The 24,916-nt window shown below is 38.0% G+C and overlaps 1 protein-coding gene across 3 annotated transcripts in view; it reads left to right on the top strand.

Annotated features, from left to right (window-relative positions):
* PLS3 (plastin 3) overlaps positions 1-24,916 on the top strand; it is a 101,452-nt gene that overhangs the window by 68,444 nt on the left and 8,092 nt on the right. For all 3 annotated transcript variants that reach the window (XM_055437848.2, XM_055437850.2, XM_055437849.2), the window contains 5 exons: positions 585-717; positions 3,049-3,130; positions 3,905-4,070; positions 6,936-7,078; positions 14,691-14,786. In XM_055437848.2, coding sequence (XP_055293823.1) covers positions 585-717; positions 3,049-3,130; positions 3,905-4,070; positions 6,936-7,078; positions 14,691-14,786 — 620 coding nt within the window. The remainder of the gene's footprint in view (positions 1-584; positions 718-3,048; positions 3,131-3,904; positions 4,071-6,935; positions 7,079-14,690; positions 14,787-24,916) is intronic.

Genomic DNA, 24,916 nt, shown 5'->3' on the forward strand with positions numbered 1-24,916 from the left:
GGTATTTATTATACAGCTTTGTTAGCTTGTAAGAGCCATGATACAATATGTGCACAATATTGATATGATACAACACATGATACAATAATAGGCTTTATTATAGCAGTGTGTGTTAAGTCGCTTCAGTCATGTCCAACTCTTTTGCGACCATATAGACTATAGCTCCCCTGGTCATGGGATTCTCTAGGCAAGAATACTGGAGTGGGTTGCCACGCCCTCCTCCAGGGGATCTTCCTGACCCAGGGATGGAACCCACATCTCTTTTGTCTCCTGCATCAGTAGGTGGGTTCTTTACCACTAGCACCACCTGTGGTGATATAAATAGAATTTTTAAAGAATTTTGTAACTAACTTCTAAGAATTTTGTAATTTCTGTAAAGATCAGTTAACCTTGCTCTATTTCTTTGTTAATTTTATAGCTCCTAAGAGCTATTGTGTTACATTCAGTTGTTTGGGTTTCCAAAGAGGATAACACAGGCTTATGACACACTGACTGCAGTGCTTATGAATGGCTATTTCAGGTTTTAGAGTCAAATATTTAACCTAGAGTATAAACTAATGTCTTCTTATTCCACATAATTTTAGAGGAAGAAAAATATGCTTTTGTTAACTGGATAAACAAAGCTTTGGAAAATGATCCTGATTGCCGGCACGTCATACCAATGAACCCAAATACCGATGACCTGTTCAAAGCTGTTGGTGATGGAATTGTGCTTTGGTAAGATTTCCAAGAGTAATCTTCCATGTAATTGATACAGTCATTTCTGGATGCCTGACAGATTCTTCTTGGGGAAAAACTAGAATTGAAAGTTATCTAGGTTCTGTCCATTTCATCTTTAGGTCTGTCTGTGAAAGTGCCACCAAAGGTGAATCTAAAACTCAGTCATTCAGACTGGACACCTCTTCCTAGAGGAGCTTTCAGCTTCCAGGTTCTTCTCATCACTGAGCAAGCTAAGCATTTCAACTTTGTTAAGCCTTTTATGTCAGTATCTCTTTATTCTCAAGTACCATAAATTCCAAAAGAGAAAAACAGGCCACTTGTCACTTTTCAATCTCCAATTACTTATTTCTGAAAAATATGTTTGTCACTGCTGCTGCCCTAGACCCAACAGTGTCTCGGCCAAAAAGGTAAAAGATTATCAACAGCTTGTCAGTAGATTTACCTCTTTTTTGAGGTAGTGGAGCACAGTGGTTAACAGCATGCTCTACAATCAGTCTGCCTGGTTCCTTTTCAGGCTCTGCCTCTCAGTAGCTGTATAACTGTAATCAAGACACTGACCCCTTTGAACTCTCCTACACTATTGGTGGGAATGTAAATTGGTGCAGCCACTATAGGAAAAAGTATGGAGTTTCCTTAAAAAAACTAAAAATAGAGTTACCATATGATCCAGCAATCCCACTCTCGGGCATACGTCTGGAGAAAACTAAAAGAGATACACGCACCCCAGTGTTCATAGCAGCACTGTTTTACAATAGCCAAGACACAGAAATGACCTAAATGTCAGTTGACAGGGAATGGATAAAGATGAATGTGGAATACTACTCAGTCATAAAAAGAATGAAATTATGCCATTTGCAGCAACATGAATGGACCTAGAGATTATCATACTAAGTGAAGTCAGAGAAAGTCAAGTACTACATGATATCATTTATATGTGAAATTTTTTAAAAATGAACTTATTTGTAAAACTAACAGACTCAAGGACATAGAAAACAAGCTTATGGTTACCAAAGGGGAAAGGGGGGATGGTAAATTAGGAGTTTTGCATTAGCAGACACACACTATATATAAAGTACACTATATACTATGTGTGAAACACTATAGTGTTTTATAGTGTATATAGACATACACTATATATAAAATAAACAAGTACTATATATCATCGGGAACCATATTTAATATCCTGTAATAAACCATGTGTGTGTGTTCATTTGCATCTGACTCTGTGACCCCATGGACTGTAGCCTACCAGGTTCCTCTGTCCATGAAATTCTCCAGGCAAGAATACTGGAGTGGGTTGCCATTTCCTTCTCTAGTGATAAACCATAGTAGGGAAGAACTATTTTTTTTTTAAAAAAAGGTACTTGACCGCTTTGCATTTCAGGGTCCATCCATTATGATCCCCATATTATTGTGCTTGCTCAGAAAGTTGTTGTGAGCATTAAATAAGTACATATTGGAACACTTAGAACAGTGCAGTGGGTATATTTCTGATGACAGTGTACAATATATAAAATTCGGTTTTTTTCCAATACGGTCATTTTGGTTGTTTAAAAGATGATTTCTAAAAATGTGAGATACCCTTTTACTTGCCACTTATAGGCTGTAAAGAAATAATTTCCCATATATTTTAGTAGAGAGACTCATATGATACTATTTATTTAATATTTAAATTTTGCATAGAAATAAGTACGGTTTTCTCTAGCAAAATAGCTTGTTTTAGGGCAGTAATATAAACATCTAAAATGTTAGAGTCTAACTCCAAATTTTACCAAATGAGGTTGTTCTAAGTCAGATCCTGCCCTAATTAATACAACCTTTCTTTCTATCGATATTATCACTGTATTTCTAGCACCAAATATAGTACCTGTGTGTCATCTAGGTACTCAGTAAATATTTGGTGAATGAAAGAATCTCATGCTCAACTAATTTTCACTCTTTGTAGATGAAATCATTTTAATTATACATTATATAATATAACAGATTCAGCTTCAATGTAGGATGTTATTTGTTTTTAGCACTTACTCAACAAAGTTTTTAATATCCAGGTAATTCATTCTTTTAAGAGAATGTGAAAAGTACAGAACATTAAATAAGAAAATATGCCCTAACCCCCAAATCAGAAATATTCAACTACTATAAACACTTTGGTCTTTCCTTTATTTGCATTTTTATATGTATGTTTTTTTTTGATCAACCTGACTAAAGTCATCCATTGCTTTTTTTTTCAGATTACATAAGATACGTGTTATAATAAGCCTTAAAATATTTGTGAATATTTATGGATTATTTAAAAAATAAGTCAATACTTTAAAATTTCTGTTTCAGTAAAATGATCAACCTTTCAGTCCCTGATACTATTGATGAGAGAGCAATCAACAAGAAGAAACTCACACCATTCATCATTCAGGTATGCACTCTTCTGCTGTCCTTCCATCAAACTATTATTTGAGGACCTGTTTTATAGACTGAAGGCTCTGCATTTTTCATCTTCTCATTTAATTCTTACAACAGCTCTGAGTTGAGGATTATTTTCCAGATTTCATAGAAGCTGAGATGCAGAAAGATTTCAGAGCTGTACCAAGGTTAATAATGCTGGAACTAGAGTTCAAATCCAGGTCTAACTGCAAAGCCCTATATTCTTTTCATTACATTTTGTGTTCAAACATACAGAAATAAGCAGGCACGTTTAAGCTCTTAGTTAATTAGCATGCTTAAAGAATAGAACGCTTTTATTTTCCATCTAGTATTAGGGTGTTATATAGCAGTATTTCCTCATGCAAGAACATCTCTTGGGATGAGGAGATTCAGAACTTCTAGAATTCTCATATGTATTCAGTAGACCTCTCATTTAGGCATTTTAAGAAATTCAACACGTAACACACGTGGATATACTTACTCTAGTAACTCAGCCTTTTCTTTTAGGGTCAGTGTCTTTCAATAGGGACTAACTAAAAATGCTGTTAACTTGCCTTGGAAATCTGAAAAAGACTATAAAAATGAGGCTAGATTTGTTTTAGCTATGCTTTTAACACCAAAGCTTGGATATTGCTTTCTGTGGATCATGTATGGGTAAACTTAATACATAATTTCATTACTGAGTGTTATTTCAGTGAAGGGAGAAAAAGACTGTAAAAAACCAGAAAGGTCAAGAAGCAAGTATTATAAATTGGCTGTCTTGCAGGAAAACTTGAACTTGGCACTGAACTCAGCTTCTGCCATTGGATGTCATGTTGTGAACATTGGTGCAGAGGATTTGAGGGCTGGGAAACCTCACCTGGTTTTGGGACTGCTGTGGCAGATCATTAAGATCGGTTTGTTTGCTGACATTGAATTAAGCAGGAATGAAGGTAATGAAACACAGTCATGATTTTGAAAATTGTTTATTGGTTATTTTTTTCTAGTCATGCAGACTGTCATGCTTTCACCTAATTGAGGTGATTAGATGATAACTAGAATTAACAGAAGGTAATGTTATAGTGTTATTCAGGAAAATAGCTTAATCATAACTTTCTTCTTTAGTAGTAATTAACATTTGTCTGGCTCTTTAGAATTCATTTCACAATAAAGACACGAAAACCCAGAGAGTTTAAGGAATTTGTGCAAAGTTCTTTTCTGCTCTACTCACATAGTCCCCACCCCATTACCACCCTCAGGCACACCATCTCCTATTAATTTTAATACCTTTTCTATTCTATTATAGATTTAGGGCTCTTCAGAAATATTCTAACCTGCCCTTGATGGTCTCATATTTCCTGAATTAGCAGAAGCACCGTTTTTATAGCATAGGTTTTGATATCACTTCATAGACTTGTAGAATGTATAAGCATATGTGATACAATTGTCCTAAGGTCCTAGGAAGTGCTACATTGTCCTCTCCTTTTGAAGTTTAAAATATTAAGCATCACTCCAAATATTCACATTTTCTTCTGGAAATCACCATATCAATCTTCAGTTACTTTGGGGGAAGAATATATATTGGGAGTTCTCAGTATTTCTAGGTCTCACAATACTTGTCAACAGTCCTATTCTGCACATTTATTCAAGACTTTATGACACTTAACAATTTTCAGTCCACTCAACGTGGCCTATATTTGAACAAATAAAAATTTTCTAGTTGCTGGTCTCTTCAGAGCAGTATTTATCTTGTTAGAGTTGAAGTCTATTGAACAAGGAAAGGAAGACAACAAAATTAAACTACATTGGCTCATGTAATAAGTCAAATGATTTATCTCTGACAAGGTCATAGGTGCAGAGAGTTCAGGCTGTTTAATCCTTGCCAGCCTTTTGACTTGGAGATGGAGAGCATGTGGAGGTTTCTGTACAAGTGACAATGTTGCCTCTGCCCTAACTTAAATCCCTCAGTGCCAGAGTGACATGGTGTGAAGTGGAATCTATGAAAGATGAAATTTGTCCATTAGAGATATTACTTAGACCTCTTTGGAAGTCAGGCAGTTTTAGTCTTCTTATTCAGTGTAAATCTCCTTTTATCTTATGCGAGGTAATTACTGCATAAGGACTATACAACTTTTCCATGAAAACAGTGCCTAAATTTAGATAGTTCTCTGTGCAGATGCACAGGCTTCTACCTCTTACCTCTGGGGCTATTTACCCAAAACCCCTTGGCTTCTTCTGCACATTCAATTCAACAACAAAAAATTGTTGAAGAGCCTTTACATGTTAGGTGCTATAGAAAATGTAAAGTTGAATTCTTTTTCTTTAAAAGCAGGTATGGCAAAAACCACTACAATATTGTAAAGTAATTAGCCTCCAATTAAAATAAATAAATTAATTTAAAAAACAGGTTTAGCACTTCAAGAGTTCAGTTCAGTTCAGTCGCTCAGTCATGTCCGACTCTCTGTGACACCATGAATCACAGCACGCCAGGCCTCCCTGTCCATCACCAACTCCCAGAGTTCACTCAAACTCATGTCCATTGAGTTGGTGATGCCATCCATCCATCTCATTCTCTGTCATCCCCGTCTCCTCCCACCCCCAATCCCTCCCAGCATCAGAGTCTTTTCCAGTGAGTCAACTCGTTGCATGAGGTGGCCAAAGTATTGCAGTTTCAGCTTTAGCATCAGTCCTTCCAATGAACACCCAGGATTGATCTCCTTTAGAATGGACTGGTTGGATCTCCTTGCAGTCCAAGGGGCTCTCAAGAGTCTTCTCCAACACCACAGTTCAAAAGCATCAATTCTTTGGCGATCAGCTTTCTTCACAGTCCAACTCTCACATCCATACATGACCACGGGAAAAACCATTGCCTTGACTAGACGGACCTTGGTTGGCAAAGTAATGTCTCTGCTTGTTAATATACTATCAAGGTTGGTCATAACTTTCCTTCCAAGGAGTAAGCGTCTTTTAATTTCCTGGCTGCAATCAGCATCTGCAGTGATTTTGGAGCCCCAAAAAATAAGGTCTGACACTGTTTCCACTGTTTTTCCATCTATTTCCCATGAAAGGATGGGACCAGATGCCATGATCTTTGTTTTCTGAATGTTGAGCTTCAAGCCAACCTTTTCACTCTCCTCTTTCACTTTCATCAAGAGGCTTTTGAGTTCCTCTTCACTTTCTGCCATAAGGGTAGTGTCATCTGCATATCTGAGGTTATTGATATTTCTCCCAGCAATCTTGATTCCAGCTTGTGCTTCTTCCAGCCCAGCGTTCCTCATGATGTACTCTGCATATAAGTTAAATAAGCCAGGTGACAATATACAGCCTTGACATACTCCTTTTCCTATTTGGAACCAGTCTGTTGTTCCATGTACAGTTAGTTATGCTTAAATATAAATACCATAGGGTTTGAATACTCTTTTAATCAAAAGGCTCCAAAGTTTTAAACATAATCCCCAAAGCCTCTGATTTTAATATTATTTAAGAACAATTTATGTAAATATGTGACATAATGTGACAGTGTTCAACTTAAAAGCTAGAACTTACTTGGTATTTGGAATGTGAAGGATAATCAAGATGTTAAAATTTGTAATGCTGTGTATTCTCATAATTGTTTCTATCTGTATCATTTTATAACTAATTATATACTTTTATTTATCTTTATTATTAGACTGTGAGTACCCGAAAACGAGGAACTAGGTCACAGTACTTTTTGTACCTCTGTTACTTACTTAACAGAGTGTCAAAAGACTCAATAAACATGTAATGACTGTTACCATGTAACATATCGGTTAGGCTTTTCCTTTTTTCCTTTATAGCCTTGGCTGCTTTACTTCGAGATGGTGAGACTTTGGAGGAACTTATGAAATTATCTCCAGAAGAGCTTCTGCTTAGATGGGCAAACTTTCATTTGGAAAACTCAGGCTGGCAGAAAATCAACAATTTTAGTGCTGACATCAAGGTAACTGTTTAGTTAAACACTTCAGTTCAGTTCAGTCGCTCAGTCGTGTCCGACTCTTTGCAATCCCATGAACCGCAGCACGCCAGGCCTCCCCTGTCCATCACCTACTCCCGGAGTCTACCCAAACCCATGTCCATTGAGTCGGTGATGCCATCCAACCATCTCATCCTCTGTTGTCCCCTTCTCCTCCTGCCCTCAATCTTTCCCAGCATCAGGGTCTTTTGAAATGAGTCAGCTCTTTGCATCAGGTGGCCACAGTATTGGAGTTTCAGCTTCAACATCAGCCCTTCCAATGATAACCGAGGACTGATCTCCCTTAAGCTGGACTGGTTGGATCTCCTTGCAGTTCAAGGGACTCTCAAGAGTCTTCTCCTACACCACAGTTCAAAAGCATCAATTTTTTGGCTCTTAGCTTTCTATATAGACCAACTCTCATATCCATACATGACCACTGGAAAAACCATAGCCTTGACTAGACGGACCTTTGTTGGCAAAGTAATGTCTTTGCTTTTTAATATGCTGTCTAGGTTGGTCATAACTTTCCTTCCAAGGAGTAAGTGTCTTTTAATTTCATGGCTTCAGTCACCATCTGCAGTGATTTTGGTGCCCCTAAAAATAAAGTCAGCTACTGTCTCCACTGTTTCCCTATCTGTTTGCCATGAAGTGATGGGACCGGATGCCATGATCTTAGTTTTCTGGAAGTTGAGCTTTAAGTCAACTTTTTCACTCTCCTCTTTCACTTTCATGAAGAGTCTCTTTAGTTCTTCTTCATTTTCTGCCATAAGGGTGGTATCATCTGCATATCTGAAGTTATTGATATTTCTCCCAGCAATCTTGATTTCAGCTTGTGCTTCCTCCATCCCAGCGTTTCTCATGATATACTCTGCATTTAAGTTAAATAAGCAGGGTGAAAATATACAGCCTTAACTGTTTAGTTAAATACCAGGGGGACATAATAACATGGAGACTTCAGGCCAGCTTAAAGGAGAGAAAATCCTATGAGTTTATCACCCAGCCTTGTTGCCTCTAGGCCCTGATGGTAGACTTCAGTAATGAGACTGAGCCAAGTAAGAGCACCAGCACTAAGTCTAGCTTTAATTTTGTGTAAAGGGGTTTAAGTATTATAGTGCTAACATTTTCTATTCTGCCTACCATTCAACATGCTGTACGAAAAGATCGGCAGTCATGACTTCTGTTCCTAACTGCTTTTCCCAGGCCTCAGTGTACCTGTGTTAGTAAAGGCCTAGAAGAGAAAAGGCCTCAGGATTCCCTATCCCCTTTCTTATTTGGCTCCTCTTCTGTCATGTGCTGCCTCCTTCAGGCATTCAGTTCTTGGGGGTAGTTATATACTCTTATGTATGTCTGTATGTCCTACCTCAGTCCTGCCCCTATTTTTTAAATTTAAACATATTTTAAAAACTTTTACAATGTTGTATTTGTTTCTGGCATACCATAACGCAAATCAGCCATACATTGCCCTCCCTCTCTAGCCTCCTATCCCTCTCCCCATCCCATCCCTCCAGATCATCACAGAGCACCAGACTGGGCTCCCTGTGCTACACTGCAACTTCTCACCATCTATCCATTTTACACTCGATAGTGTATATATATATATAGATGCTACTCTCTCCATTCGTCCCACTCTTTCCCTCCCTCACTGTGTCCACAATTCCATTCTCTACATCTGTTTCTCTATTCCTTCCCTGTAAATAGGTTCATCAGTGTCATTTTTCTAGATTCCATATATATGTATTAATCTACTATATTTGTTTCTCTCTTTCTGACTGACTTCACTCTGTATAACAGGCTCTGGGTTCATCCACCTCACTAGAACTGACTCAAATGCGTTCTTTTTTATGGCTGAGTAATATTCCATGGTGTATATGTACCACATCTTCTTTATCCATTCATCTGTTGATGAACATGTAAGTTGCTCCCATGTCATGGCTGTTGTAAATATTGCTGCTATGAAGATTCAGCTTCCCATGTAGCTCAATTGGTAAAGTCTGACTGAAGTGCAGGAGACCTGGGTTCAATCCCTGGGTTGGGAAGATCCCCTGGAGAAGGAAATGGCAACCCACTCCAGTATTCTTGTCTGGAGAATCCCATGGACAGAGTAGCCTGGCAGGCTACATTCTATGGGGTTGCAAGAGTCAGACATGACTGAATAACTAAGCACACATGAATATTGGGGTACATGGGTCTTTTTCAGTTATGATTTTCTCAGGGTATATGCCCAGTAGTGAGGTAGCTGGGTCATATGGTAGATTTATTCCTATTTTTTTAAGCAATCTCCATACTGTTCTCCATAATGGCTGTATCAGTTTATATTCCCACCAAGAGTATAGGAGGGTTTGCTTTTCTCTACATCCTTTCCAGCATTTATTGTTTGTAGAATTTTTGATGATGGCTATTTTGAATGGTGTGAGGTGATAGCTCATTGTAGTTTTGATTTGCATTTCTCTAAGGATTAATGATGTTGAGCATCTTTTCATGTGTTTCTTGGCCGTCTGTATGTCTTCTTTGGAGAAATGTCTGTTTAGGTCTTTTGCCCATTTTTTGATTGGACTGTTTGTTTTCCTAATATTGAGCTATATGAGCTACTTATATATTCTGGAGATTAGTCCTTTGTCACTTTTTTCACTTGCAATTATTTTCTCCCTTTCTGAGGGTTATCTTTTAATCTTCTTTATTGTTTCCTTTACTGTGCAAAAGCATTTAAGTTTAATTAGGTCTCATTTGTTTATTTTTGTTTTTATTTCCATTACTCTAGGAGGTGGGTCACAGAGGATCTTGCTGTGATTTATGTCAAGGAGCATGCAACCTATGTTTTCCTCTAAGTTTTATAGTTTCTGACCTGATATTTAAGTCTTTAATCCATTTTAAGTTTATTTTTGTCTATGGTGTTAGGGAGTGTTCTAGTTTCATTCTTTTGTAGCTGTCCTGTTTTCCCAGCACCACCTATTGAAGAGGCTGTCTTTTCTCCATTGTGTAGTGTTGCCTCTTTTGTCAAAGATAAGGTGCCCGTAGGTGTGTGTAAGTTTATCTCTGGACTTTCTATCTTGTTCCATTGGTCTATATTTCTGTTTTTGTGTCAGTACCATACTGTCTTGATGACTATAAATTTGTAGTATAGTCTGAAGTCAGGAATGTTGATTCCTTCAGCTCTGATTTTCTTTGTCAAGATTGCTTTGACTTTTCAGGGTCTTTTGTGTTTCCATAAAAGTTGTAACTTTTTTTGTTTCTATTTCTGTGAAAAATATCGTTGGTAGTTTGATAGGCATTACATTGAATCTGTAGATTGCTTTGAGTAGTATAGTCATTTTCACAATATTTCTCCCAATCCAAGAACATGGTATATCTCTCCATCTGTTTGTGTCATCTTTGATTTGTTTCATAAGTGTCTTATAGTTTTCTGCATACAGGTCTTCTGTCCCTTTAGGTAGGTTTATTCCTAGGTATTTTATTCTTTTTGTTGCAATGGTGAATGGAATTGTTTCCTTAACTTCTCTTTCTGATTTTTCATTGTTAGTGTATAGGAATCCACGGGATTTCTGTGTATTAATTTTATATCCTACAACTATACCATATTCATTGATTAATTCTAGTAATTTTATGGCGGAATCTTTAGGGTTTTCTATGTTATCATGTCATCTGCAAATAGAGTTTTACTTCTTTTCCAATCTGGATTCCTTTTGTTTCTTTTTCTTTCTTCTCTGATTGCCGTGGCTAGGACTTCCAAATCTAGATTGAATAATAGTGGCAAGAGTGGGTACCCTTGTCTTTCTCCTAATCTTAGAAGAAATGCTTTCAGTTTTTCACTATTGAGAATAATGTTTCCTGTGGGTTTGTTGTATATGGCCTTTATTATGTTGAGGTAGGTTCCTTCTGTGCCTACTTTTTGGAGCGTTTTTATCATGAATGGGTGTTGTATTTTGTCAAAAGCTTTCCTGCATCTATTTATATGATCGTATGACTTTTATCTTTCAGTTTATTGATATGGTTAATCACATTGATTGAGTTGCATATATTGTAAAATCCTTGCATCCCTGGGATAAATCACACTTGTTTATGGTGTATGATCCTTTAATGTATTGTTAGATTCTGTTTGCTAAAATTCTGTTGAGGATTTTTGCATCTATATTCATCCATGATATTAGCCTGTAATTTTCTTTTTTGGTGGTATCTTTGTTTGGTTTTGCTCTCAAGGTGATGGTGGCCTTGTAGAATGAGTTTGGGAGTTCTCCTTTCTCTGCAATTTTCTGGAAGAGTTTGAGTACGATAGATGTTAGCTCTTCTCTAAACTTTTGGTAGAATTCATCTGTGAAGCCATCTGGCCCTGGGCCTTTGTTTGCTGAAAGATTTTTAAATCGCAGTCTCAATGTTAGTGCTTGTGATTGGTGCATTTGTGATTTCTAATTCTTCCTGGTTCAGTTTTGGAAGGTTGTACTTTCCTAAGAACTTGTCCATTTCTCCCAGGTTGTTCATTTTATTGGCATATGGTTGCTCACAGTAGTCTTTTATGATCCTTTGTATTTCTGTGTTCTGTAGTAACTTTTTGTTTCTAATTTTATTGATTTGAGTCTTCTACCTTTTTTTCTTGATGAGTCTGGCTAGTGGCAATTTTATTTTCTCAAAGAACCAGCTTTTAGTTTTATTGATCTTTGCTATTGTTTCCTTCATGTATTTTTCATTTATATCTTTACTATTTCTGTCCTACTAACTTCGGGGGTTTTTGTTGTTGTTGTTCTTCTTTTTCTATTTGCTTTAGGTGTAAAGTCTGGTTGTTTATGATTTTTTTCTCATTTCTTGAGGTAGACTTGTATAAACTTGCTTTATAGGCTTTAAAGTTTATAGGCTTGCTATAAACTTCCCTCTTTTGCTGTGTCCCATACGTTTTGGGTTGTCATGTTTTCATTGTCATTTGTTTCTAGGTATTTTTAATTTCCTTTTTGATGCCTTCAGTGACCTGTTGGTTATTTGGAAGCAGGTTGTTTAGCCTCCATGTGTTTGTATTTTTTAGTTTTTTTTTTTTCCTGTAATTCATATCTAGTCTCATAGCATTGTAGTTCAGAAAAAAATGCTTGATACAATTTCAGTTTTCTTAAATTTCCTGATGATTGTGACCAAAGATCTGATCTATCCTAGAGAGTGTTCCATGTGCACTTGAGAAAAAAGTAAAAAAAAAAAAGCGAGAGAGAAAAAAGTGTATTCTGCAGTTTTGGAAAGGGAATCTTATTTTTAAATGAATATTTAAAAAATTCTCCTTTGATATTTTTTAAAAACATATTCTGCTTTTAATATTTTTAAAAAGCAGAGGATTGCTAGGTAATGTGAAAAGGAACTTCCAATTTATGTTCAAGTTCAAATTTTCACCAAAAGCCCCTTTTCAGGGTACTAAGTTACAGACTCTTTGGGGTCTACTCTTTACCTGTCTTTCTCAAGTGCATAGGGAGAAGGCACATACAAATTCTTTCTGCACCTTTAGTAGGTAGTTGTACGTGAAAGCACTTTCACAACTGTAATGCACTACTCCTTAGGAGATAACCCCTGTGCCACTAATGGTAAGATCTGGGTTTGCATTCCATGGATTGCTCTGCAGTGGCTTTCACTCTCACCTGATTCTCCCCATTCTTAGAATAATTTCTGGCAAGTGTATCAAGCATACAGAGTTGGCTCATTGAAGATACAGCTTTCTAGGCCTCTCCCAGAAATCTGTACTTGGCAGGTCAGAGCTTACATCTGGCCATCTCCATATTCAGCAACTTCCCTGGGGGATTAGGATGTACACAATCCATAGGAGTTACCATGAAAAATATTCCTTTATAATCTGTTTGGACTGTCAAGGCTCAGTAATAGAAAACTTCCAAAACTGGAAAGGTGATCTTCAGATGTAACATTGATCTCAGGTGGCCTTGGCCTATAGCAGCTTGAAGCAGGGATTCTTTTCCCAGCCAGAGATTGAGGTCAGGCTACAGCAGTGAGAGAACTGAATCCTAGCCACTAGACCACCAGGGACCAGTGGGACCAAGGCCCTGGCCCATCAACTGTGTAGAAATGAATTTGCACATAGAGATCGAGATGAGTAAAACAAGTGTTTATTAGGAGGAAAAAGTATATGTGAATAGACTCACATGGGTGGGCTCAGAGAGACAGTTGCACCCTCGTGGTGGTTTAAATCACTTTCATGGAACATTTCTTCTGGGTTTCCTTTGGCCAGCCATCTTGCTTTGTCTGGTTCTGAGTCCATATTTGGTTTATCTCAGGATTCTCCCACGTGTGCTTGTGTATCTCTTAGCCAAGCTGGATTCTAGTGAAGAGGCCTATGGGTAGGTTGACATTACTTACTATGAGCTTGAGACAGGAGATACATGGGTACAGGCTGAAGAGTTTCTCCCCTGTGGACAGAAATTCTATAATAGCAGAAACTCCATAAAAGCTGGATGATGGAGGAGGCTGGGCCTTGCCCAGATAAGAGGTAAAAGACCATATATTCCTCATTCTTGAAGTCAAGGAGACCTTCCCGACTACACAGGTACAGAAAGGCTCAATGGAGGTCAAAAGGGAGGGGGCATCACCTCAATTTCTGGCTGGGAACCAAAGCCCTGCTTCAAGGCACTGTGAACTGAGGCTACCCAAAATCACCATGATGCTACCTCTTCTATCTCTTATCTGGGCAGGGCCCAGCCTACTCCATCATCCAGCTTTTATGGAGTTTCTGCTATTAATATTATGGAGTTTCTCTCCACAAGGGAGAAACCGTTCAGCCTGGGGCCCATGTATGTCCTGCCTCAACATGATAAAGAAACTTCACTCCAGTTCCTGTCCTCTGGTATTCCAGAGAGGCAGAACTGTACTTGACATGTGTGTTGAAGACCCTCATTAAATGTTTACGCTAATACAGTGGTTTTCAGGTTTTGTTCTGTGTAGCATCCACACAGCCTGAATTCACCCAGCCCACATCCCATATGAGCAATGCCATTTTTGTTTTAGGTATTGGGATTCCAAGTAAAAGTGTTCAAGTGTTGAAAGAGGTCAAGGGCTTAAAACAAAGAGAAGCTCATTTGGTTAAATATATTCAGATGATTAAGGGTTTACTGTTATTTCACCACCTCAAGTAGAACTCATTTTAAAATGTTTGTCATTTCAATTTAGAATTTAATGCATTGTAAACACAACTAATCTCTTCTCCATAGGTTATAGTATATACATATTATGCTTTGTCATGATATAACCTGTTTATTTTCTCTTTCCCTATGCTTCCTGGACTTCTCCTATCCTACTTGTTTCTCGTGCTTGTTTTATCTGTCAAGCTTATTGACTTCAGTAACTCAGTGAAGGTACAGAACTAGTTATATGTTTTCTAACATTATTGTATTAATGATTTCAATAAATTGTAAAGTCATGACAAAATCCAGTTCATCCATATTCAAGGCAGTCATAAGGCCAGATAGGTGGACTTTCCTGGGAAAAGGAACTGTTAAATTAGAAGATAGAGATTTGTGTTACATTCTTACAAAATCCAATGCAAATATCCTTCCACACATGGGACAATAGTATACATTCATTCTTTCTAAACGTGATCTCACTGATATTTGCAATTCATTTTTAGGATTCCAAAGCCTATTTTCATCTTCTCAATCAAATTGCACCAAAAGGACAAAAGGAAGGTGAACCACGGATAGATATTAACATGTCAGGTTTCAATGTAAGTATAGGTGTTCTTGTGAATTCTACAAACTTACAAAATTGTCAATTTCTTATAAATAATAAGAATGCTTATAATTGCATGTTATGATGTTGACAGTTTTAAGTATTATCTTAAATTTTATTACAATAGATATAATTTATAAACAGAAAGACCAGCTTTGATTTATGTTAATAGTTTATTAGTGAGTTCTGTAGTTATGGTGGTGTTGGTTTTTATGGATGGCATAAAATATTCAGAGTAAGTGTGGGGAAATAAGCACTAGAGGCTAACCTTTTCCGAGTTTTTGGATTATAATCACAATGATAGATTTAATGAAAACATATTCATATATGCATCTGTAATATTCTTATGTTGAGAGTAATGTGAATGTTTTTACAAACTCCTGATCCCTGAAATCCAATTTGGTGAATTACTGTCATGGACCATGTTCCCTTGTTACATCACTTATTAGCTCAGTGACCTTGGACAAGTTCCTTTGTTCATACATGAAGTACCAAGTTGGCCTAGACTATTGAGTCTCAACTTTCTAGGATCCTGTTGTTCTTTGTATTCATTAGATATGGAATGGATTCTACTGATTTTTTAAAAATGCACATTTCTAGCATATTTCATATCCACTTCAGATTGAGTGGATTACACTTGCTAAACCTTTTATGCTGCCCTTACCAGAACTTAATTTGTCACTGACTTGTAGTACTTATATTTCTGTCTGTTTTTAAATGTGAAATTCTTCAGTTCAGGTCACTCTTGGCACAAATGAGGGGCCCTCCTGTGTGTGAAGGAAGCTCTCTGGGATGGCTAGCCAGGTGATCTTATGCCTAGGTAGATAACATCAGTGTACTGATTCTGATTCTGATACACCTCTTCTCTAGTCACTTCTCCCTGGTTGATCTTAAAGCACCCCCTTCATTGTCTCTGTCCTCCTCAGAATCCTTTAAGGATTCCCCATTGACTCAAGAGTTCAGTCTGAAATGTTCTTCTGAGCATGTGAAGGTCTGCTACTCTATCTTGCTCCATCTCTTCTAGCCAGGGCAATTTCCTACCGCTGTATCCACACACTCATTTTACTGTTGAGTCTTTCATCATGCTTTTCCCTTTTCAGTGTCCTTTATCTTTGTCAGTCTTATACTTTATTTAGGGATATATATCTCCATCATAAAATCCAGTTACCTTATGATCCTTTGTGATTCCTCTCTGCCCCCATACTCCTCCATCCTAGGCAACCACTGATTTGCTTTCTTTCAATTTAGTTTGAATTTTTGAGAATTTTATGGAATCATATAACCGGTGCTCTGTTTTTTTAATCAAGCTTCTTTCAGCATTATTATTTTGAGATTCATCTGTGTTGTTACATAAATCAGAAATTCATTCCTTCTTTATTGCTGAATAATATTCAGGTGGATGGAGATGCTATAATTTGTTATCCATTCACTGTGATGATCATTTGGATTGTTTCCAGTTTGGGGCTATTACAAATACAGCTGCTCTGAACATTCATATACAAGTCTTTATGTGAGTTTATGCATTCATTTGTCTTTTGTAAATACCTAGGAGTGGAATGGCTGGGTAATGATATATGTGCATTTAACATTTTTAAGCAGCTGCTGAGTTGTTGTCCAAAATGGTTGTACCATTGCACATTGCTACCAGTAGCACATGAAGGTTCCAGTTCATCCACATGCTCACTGACACTTTAATGTGGTTAATGTAAACATTAAGAATGTTAACAGTGGTAGAGGTGTCTCATTGTGATTTTAATTTACGTTTCCTTAATGATAAATGATGTTGAACATCTTTTCATGTAGTTATTTGTTGTCTATACCTCTTTGTTTAAACACTTTACAATTTTAATTGCATTGTTTGCTTTCTTATCAAGTTTTGAGTGTTTTATATATTTTGGATATAAGTCCTTGATTGATATGTGATTTGCAGATACTTAGTCCTAGTGTTTTTCCAAGAACAGACATTGTTTAATTTGGACAAAGTCAGATTTAGTCACTTTTTTTTCTTTGACAAATCATGCTTTTGATGTTGTATCTAAGAAATTTTAGCCTAACACAAGGTCACAAACATTTCTTCTTATGTCTCCTCTTAGAGGTTTTATAGTTGGTGTTTTATATTTAGTTTTATATTTATAGTTTTGGTTTCATACATTTATATGTGTGTGTGTATTGAAGGTTAATTTTGAATATGATGTGAGGTATGGGCTGAAGTTGTTTTGGGCATATATATTTTTTATTTGATTATTTTTGTTTCATTATTCTGTATCTTAATTTTTTAAAATTGTTGCTATTTCAACGTTTCCTTCTACTCCAATATTATCAATGCTTTTTGTTTAACAATGCCAAGATGATTAAAAAAATATGGGATTTAAAAATAAAGATAGTAAATAGTACAAGCCAAAAATATTAAAGTAACGAGTAACAGACTAAAAGAAATAGAATGGGGGAGGAACAAGATGGCGGAGGAGTAGGACGGCGAGACCACTTTCTCCCCCACAAATTCATCAAAAGAACATTTGAACATGGAGTAAAGTCCACAAAAGAACTTCTGAATGCTGGCAGAGGACATCAGGCACCCAGAAAAGCAGCCCATTGTCTTCGAAAGGAGGTAGGAAAAAACATAAAAGATAAAAAGAGAGACAAAAGCGGTAAGGATGGAGCTCCGTCCCAGGAAGGGAGGCTTTAAAAAGAGAGAAGTTTCCAAACACCAGGAAATACTCTCACTGATGAATCTGTGGCGAGCCTTGGAACCTCAGAGGGCCACATAACTGGGAGGAAAAAACAAAAGAAACAATTAAAACCCACAGATAACCCACCAAACGGTAACTCCCAGTGGAGAAGCAGCACAGATGCCTGCATACGCCATTAGCAAGTGGGGGCTGGGCAGGGAGGAGCCAGCTGAACTGCTTAGAGAGAGGACTGGGCTTGAATGCCGTGAGGGCAATCTGAGAGAACTGGGGATAGCAAAGCAGACTGGGATAGCGTCCCCGCGAAAAGGCCGAAAGCTCTAACCTAAGACTCCACCAGCCCCACTCACAGAACAAAGGGCTGAGCAGAGCGAGCTGCCTGCAGTTGGCCCATCCCCCATCCCCTGCCGAGACAGGCAGGGAGGTCAGCCAGAGCCGGAGGGGGCAACCGGGGCCCCAGAAAAGCATCCGATACAAACTGCAGGCAGGCTTGTTGCTAATCAAGACTTCTTGGGCTCCGGCCAGTCGATATCCGCCTGAGAAGGTGTGCCGGTTGTACACACAGAAAACCGAGTGGCAGGGACTGGGGAGGCGATAAGTCACAGTGACTGTGCTCGCCAAACACCTGGTCACCTGAGCTGCTCGGACCGGGGAAGGCACAAAACGCAGGCCCAACCAAGTCTGCGCCTTTGTGGAGTACCCGAGAACCTGAACTTGAGCCACTCAGACCTGGAAAGTGCATACAACCCAGTGCCGGCCTCGGGCAGTTCCTGGCAGAGCAACCTAGAGACTGTGCAGTGTACACTGGGAAAACACACGCGCTGTGAGCGGGGGCAAACCCAGTGTGGCCGAGATGCTGCGAGCACTCCCCACAGATGCCAGAGATATTTGTCTGCAGCGTTCCTCACTTCCCAGAACAGGACTGAACAACTGAGCCTTAAAAAGTGTCCACCTGCCCCCTATTATCAGGGCAGAAATTAGACACTGAAGAGACCAGCAAACAGAAGCTAAAACAGAGGGAACCACCTTGGAAATGACAGATAGAGAAGTCTAGAGGCTACTCCAAGAATAAGACCAAAAACCAGAGGCAAGAGGCCTAAGCCCGAATCCTGAGAACACAAGAGAACTCCTGACTCCAGGGAACATTAATCGATAGGAGCTCATCAAATGCCTCCATACCTACACTAAAACCAAGCACCACCCAAGGGTCAACAAGTTCCAGAGCAAGACATACCACGCAAATTCTCCAGCAACACAGGAAAATAGCCCTGAGTTTCAATATACAGGCTGCCCAAAGTCACTCCAAACCCACTGACATCGCATAACTCATTACTAGACACTTCATTGCACTCCAGAGAGAAGAAATCCAGCTCCAGCCACCAGAACACCGACACAAGCTTCCCTAACCAGCGAACCTTGACAAGTCACCCATCCAACCCCACACACAGCGAGGAAACTACATAATAAAGAGAACTCCACCAACTGCCAGAAGAGGGAAAGGCCACCCCAAGCAAAGCAATACAAGCAAGATGAAGAGGCAGAGAAATACCCAGAAAGTAAAGGAACAAGATAAATGCCCACCAACACAAACAAAAGAGGAAGATATAGGGAATCTACCTGATAAAGAATTTCAAATTTTGATGGTGAAAATGATTCAAAATCTTGAAAGCAAAATGGAGTTACAGATAAATAACCTGGAGAAAAGGATTGAGAAGATGGAAGAAAGGTTTAATAAGGACTTAGAGGAAATAAAAAAGAGTCAATATACAATGAAAAATGCAATAGATGAGATCAGAAACACTCTGGAGGCAACAAGCAGTAGAATAACAGAGGCAGAAGACAGGATAAGCGAGCTAGAAGATAGAATTGTAGAAATCAGTGAAACAGAGAGGAAAAAAGAAAAACGAATTAAAAGAAATGAGGACAATATTAGAGACCTCTGGGACAATGTTAAATGCTCCAACATTCGAATCATAGGAGTCCCAGGAGAAGAAGACAAAAAGAAAGACCATGAGAGAATACTTGAGATAATAGTTGAAAACTTCCCTAAAATGAGGAAAGAAATAATCAACCAAGTCCAAGAAACCCAGAGAGTCCCCAACAGGTAAACCCAAGGCGAAATACTCCAAGACACATATTAATCAAATTAACAAAGATCAAACACAAAGAACAAATGTTAAAAGCAGCAAGGGAAAAGCAGCAAATAACACACAAGGGGATACCCATAAGGATAACAGCTGATCTTTCAACAGAAACTCTTCAGGCCAGGAGGGAATGGCAAGACATACTTAAAGTGATGAAAGAAAATAACCTACAGCCCAGATTACTGTACCCAGCAAGGATCTCATTCAAATATGAAGGAGAAATCAAAAGCTTTACAGACAAGCAAAAGCTGAGAGAATTCAGCATCACCAAACCAGCTCTCCAACAAATGCTAAAGGATCCTCTCTGGACAGGAAACACAGAAAGGGTGTATAAACTCAAACCCAAAGCGATAAAGAAAATGGCAATGGGATCATCAGTTCGTTCCGTTCCATTCAGTCGCTCAGTCGTGTCCGACTCTTTGCAACCCCGTGGACTGTAGCCTACCAGGCTTCTCCATCCATGGGATTCTCCAGGCAAGAATACTGGAGTGGGTTACCATTGATAAATGGGTTGAATGCCCCAACCAAAAGACAAAGGCTGGCTAAATGGATACAAAAACAAGAACCCCATATATGTTGTCTACAAGAGACCCACCTCAAAACGAGGGACACACACAGACTGAAACTGAAGGGCTGGAAAAAGATATTCCATGCAAATAGAGACCAAAAGAAAGCAGGGGTAGCAATACTCATATCAGATAAAATAGACTTTAAAACAAAGGCTGTGAAAAGAGACAAAGAAGGAAACCACATAATGATCAAAGGATCAATCCAAGAAGTAGATATAACAATTATAAATATTTATGCACCCAACATACGATCACCGCAATATGTAAGACAATTACTAACAAGTATGAAAGGGGAAATTAACAACAATGCAATAATAGTGGGAGATTTTAACACCCCACTTACATCTATGGATAGATCAACTAAACAGAAAATTAACAAGGAAACACAAACTTTAAATGATACAATAGACCAGTTAGACATAATAGATAACTATAGGACACTTCACCCCAAAACAATAAATTTCACCATTTTCTCAAGCGCACACGGAACCTTTTCCAGGATAGATCACATCCTGGGCCATAAATCTAGCCTTGGTAAATGCAAAAAAATTGAAATTATTCCAAGCATCTTTTCTGACCACAATGCAGTAAGATTAGATCTCAATTACGGGAGAAAAACCCTTAAAAATGCCAGCATATGGAGGCTGAACAATACGCTGCTGAATAACCAACAAATCACAGAAGAAATACAAAAAGAAGTCAAAATATGCATAGAAATGAATGAAAATGAAAACACAACAACCCAAAACCTGTGGGACACTGTAAAAGCAGTGCTAAGGGCAAGGTTCATAGCAATACAGGCATACCTCAAGAAACAAGAAAAAAGCCAACTAAACAACCTAACTCTACATCTAAAGAAACTAGAAAAGGAAGAAATGAAGAACTCCAGGGTCAGTAGAAGCAAAGAAATCATAAAAATTAGGGCAGAGATAAATGCAAAAGAAACAAAAGAGAACATAGCAAAAATCAACAAAGCCAAAAGCTGGTTCTTTGAGAAGGTAAATAAAATTGACAAACCGCTAGCCAGACTCATCAAGAAACAAAGGGAGAAGAACCAAATCAATAAAATTAGAAATGAAAATGGAGAGATCACAACCGACAACACAGAAATAAAAAGGATTATTAGAGAATACTATCAGCAACTATATGGCAATAAAATGAATAACCTGGAAGAAATGGACAAATTCCTAGAAAAGTACACCTTTCCAAAACTGAACCAGGAAGAAATAGAAAATCTGAATAGACCCATCACAAGCACGGAACTAGAGGCTATAATCAGAAATCTTCCAGCAAACAAAAGCCCAGGTCCAGATGGCTTCACAGCTGAATTCTACCAAAAATTTAGAGAAGAGCTAACACCTATTCTACTCAAACTCTTCCAGAAAATTGCTGAGGAAGGGAAACTTCCAATCTCATGAAGCCACCATCACCCTAATCCCAAAACCTGGTAAAGATGCCACAAAAAAAGAAAACTACAGGCCAATATCATTGATGAACATAGATGCAAAAATCCTTAACGAAATTCTAGCAGTAAGAATCCAACAACATATTAAGAAGATCATACATCCTGATCAAGTGGGCTTTATCCCAGGAATGCAAGGATTCTTCAATATCCGCAAATCAATCAACGTAATACACCACATTAACAAACTGAAAAATAAAAATCATATGATTATCTCAATAGATGCAGAGAAAGCCTTCGACAAAATTCAACATCCATTTATGATAAAAACCCTCCAGAAAGTGGGAATAGAAGGGACATATCTCAACATAATAAAAGCTATATATGACAAACCCACAGCAAACATTATCCTCAATGGTGAAAAACTGAAAGCATTTCCCCTAAAGTCAGGAACAAGACAAGGGTGCCCACTCTCACCACTACTATTCAACATAGTTCTGGAAGTTTTGGCTACAGCAATCAGAGCAGAAAAAGACATAAAAGGAATACAAATTGGAAAAGAAGAAGCAAAACTTTCACTGTTCGCTGATGACATGATCCTCTACACAGAAAACCCTGAAGACTCTACCAGAAAACTACTAGAGCTAATCAATGAATACAGTAAAGTTGCAGGATATAAAATCAACACACAGAAATCCCTTGCATTCCTATACAGTAATAATGAGAAAATAGAAAGAGAAATTAAGGAAACTATTCCATTCACTGTTGCAACGAAAAGAATTAAATACTTAGGAATATATCTACCTAAGGAAACAAAAGACTTCTACATAGAAAACTATAAAACACTAGTGAAAGTAATCAAAGAGGACACTCATAGATGGAGAAATATACCATGTTCGTGGATTGGAAGAATAAATATTGTAAAAATGAGTATACTACCCAAAGTAATTTATACATTCAATGCAATCCCTATCAAGCTACCAACGATATTTTTCACAGAACTAGAACAAATAACTCACAATTTGTATGGAAATACAAAAAACCTCGAATAGCCAAAGCAATCTTGAGGAAGAAAAATGGAACTGGGGGAATCAACCTGCCGGACTTCAGGCTCTACTACAAAGCCACAGTCATCAAGACAGTATGGTACTGGCATAAAGACAGAAATATGGATCAATGGAACAAAATAGAAAGCCCAGAGATAAATCCACGCACCTATGGACACCTGATCTTTGACAAAGGGGGCAAGAATATAAAATGGAGAAAAGACAGTCTCTTTAACAAGTGGTGCTGGGAAAACTGGTCAGCCACTTGTAAAAGAATGAAACTAGAACACTTCCTAACACCATACACCAAAATAAACTCAAAATGGATTAGAGAGCTAAATATAAGACCAGAGACTATAAAACTCCTAGAGGAGAACATAGGCACAATACTCTCCGACATAAATCACAGAAGGATCCTTCAAGACCCACCTCCCAGAATACTGGAAATAAAAGCAAAAATAAAGAAATGGGACCTAGTTAAAATCAAAAGCTTCTGCACAGCAAAGGAAACTATAAGTAAGGTGAAAAGACAGCCTTCAGAATGGGAGAAAATAATAGCAAATGAAGCAACTGATAAAGGTTTAATCTCCAAAATATAATAGCAGCTCCTGCAGCTCAATTCCAGAAAGATAAATGACCCAATCAAAAAATGGGCCAAAGAACTAAACAGACATTTCTCCAAAGAAGACATAAAGATGGCTAAGAAACACATGAAAAAATGCTCAACATCCCTCATAATCAGAGAAATGCAAATCAAAACCACAATGAGATACCATTTCACACCAGTCAGAATGGCTGCTATCCAAAAGTCTACATGCAATAAATGCTGGAGAGGGTGTAGAGAGAAGGGATTCCTCAAAAAACTGGAAATAGAACTGCCATATGATCCAGCAATCACACTCCTGGGCATACACACCGAAGAAACCAGAATTGAAAGATACACATGTACTCCAATGTTCATTGCAGCACTGTTTACAATAGCCAGGACATGGAAGCAACCTAGATGTCCATCTGCAGATGAATGGATAAGAAAGCTTTGGTACATATACACAGTGGAGCATTACTCAGCCATTAAAAAGAATTCATTTGAACAGTTCTAATGAGGTGGATGAAACTGGAGCCTATTATACAGAGTGAAGTAAGTCAGAAAGAAAAACACCAATACAATATACTAACGCATGTATATGGAATTTAGAAAGATGGAAATGATAACCCTGTATACGAGACAGCAAAAGAGACACAGATGTATAGAACAGTCTTTGGGACTCTGTGGGAGAAGGTGAGGATGGGATGGTTTGGGAGAATGGCATTGAAGCATGTATATTATCATATGTGAAACGAATCGCCAGTTCAGGGTTGATGCATGTTACAGGATGCTCGGGGCTGGTATGCGGGGATGACCCAGAAGGAGGATAAGGGGAGGAGGGCGGTGGGAGTGGGGGTTGGGAGGGGGAACTCATGTACACCCGGGGTGGATTCATGTCAATATATGGCAAAACCAACCAATATAATATTGTAAAATAATTAGCCTCCAATAAAAAGTAAAAACATAAAAATAAATAAATAAAGGTATGAAATGAAAAAAAAAACAAACAAACAAGAAATAGAATAGACTCTATGAGATGAACTCACTAGGCTCATGGAGAATCCCAAAGGCTGTATCCCTATCAATTGCCCATCTGATGGTGGTTACTGATTGCTCTGTAATGGTAACAATGAAGGGTAACACAGTAAATACCCATTTTTCTGGAGACTTAGATGATCAAGTCACCTCACTGGAGATGAAAAAAGTAAAGATAGCATCATCTATTAAAGATAGAGTTAAGACTCTCAAATTGTAGAATCCGAACTGTGTTGGTTTATAAGTAATATTTCTCAAATTTCCTTTATCTCAGATTTCCTTTATCTCTTATTTCCCCCTTATTATAAAAATCCCTTCTTACTTGAAACTGTTTTCCAGAAGAGCTACATTTACCCTGGGGCATACTGGGGTGGCCATGTCTATAGTAGCTGCCAAGAGAAGTCTGGAGAGGGCAGGTCACTAGAAATGAATAATCCAAAAGCAATTGTTTCTCCAGCTTCAGGTTTTTGACTTTTATTTTTGGGAGGTGGGAATGGTGAGCACTTGGGAAACTATTTTTAATTTGGTCTGAAATTATCAGATCTATAACTTATAATCCTCACCAAACTGTATGTTAGTCAAGAAATCAGCACGCATCTTTCCAAAAGTAAAGAAGTTGGGGTGGGGTAGAAGACAAAACGAAGAAGTTAGGAGTC

This window comes from Moschus berezovskii, chromosome X, assembly GCF_049115385.1.
Source record: "Moschus berezovskii isolate FMDL1 chromosome X, NW_MosBer_1.0, whole genome shotgun sequence".
NCBI classification, from domain to species: domain Eukaryota; kingdom Metazoa; phylum Chordata; class Mammalia; order Artiodactyla; family Moschidae; genus Moschus; species Moschus berezovskii.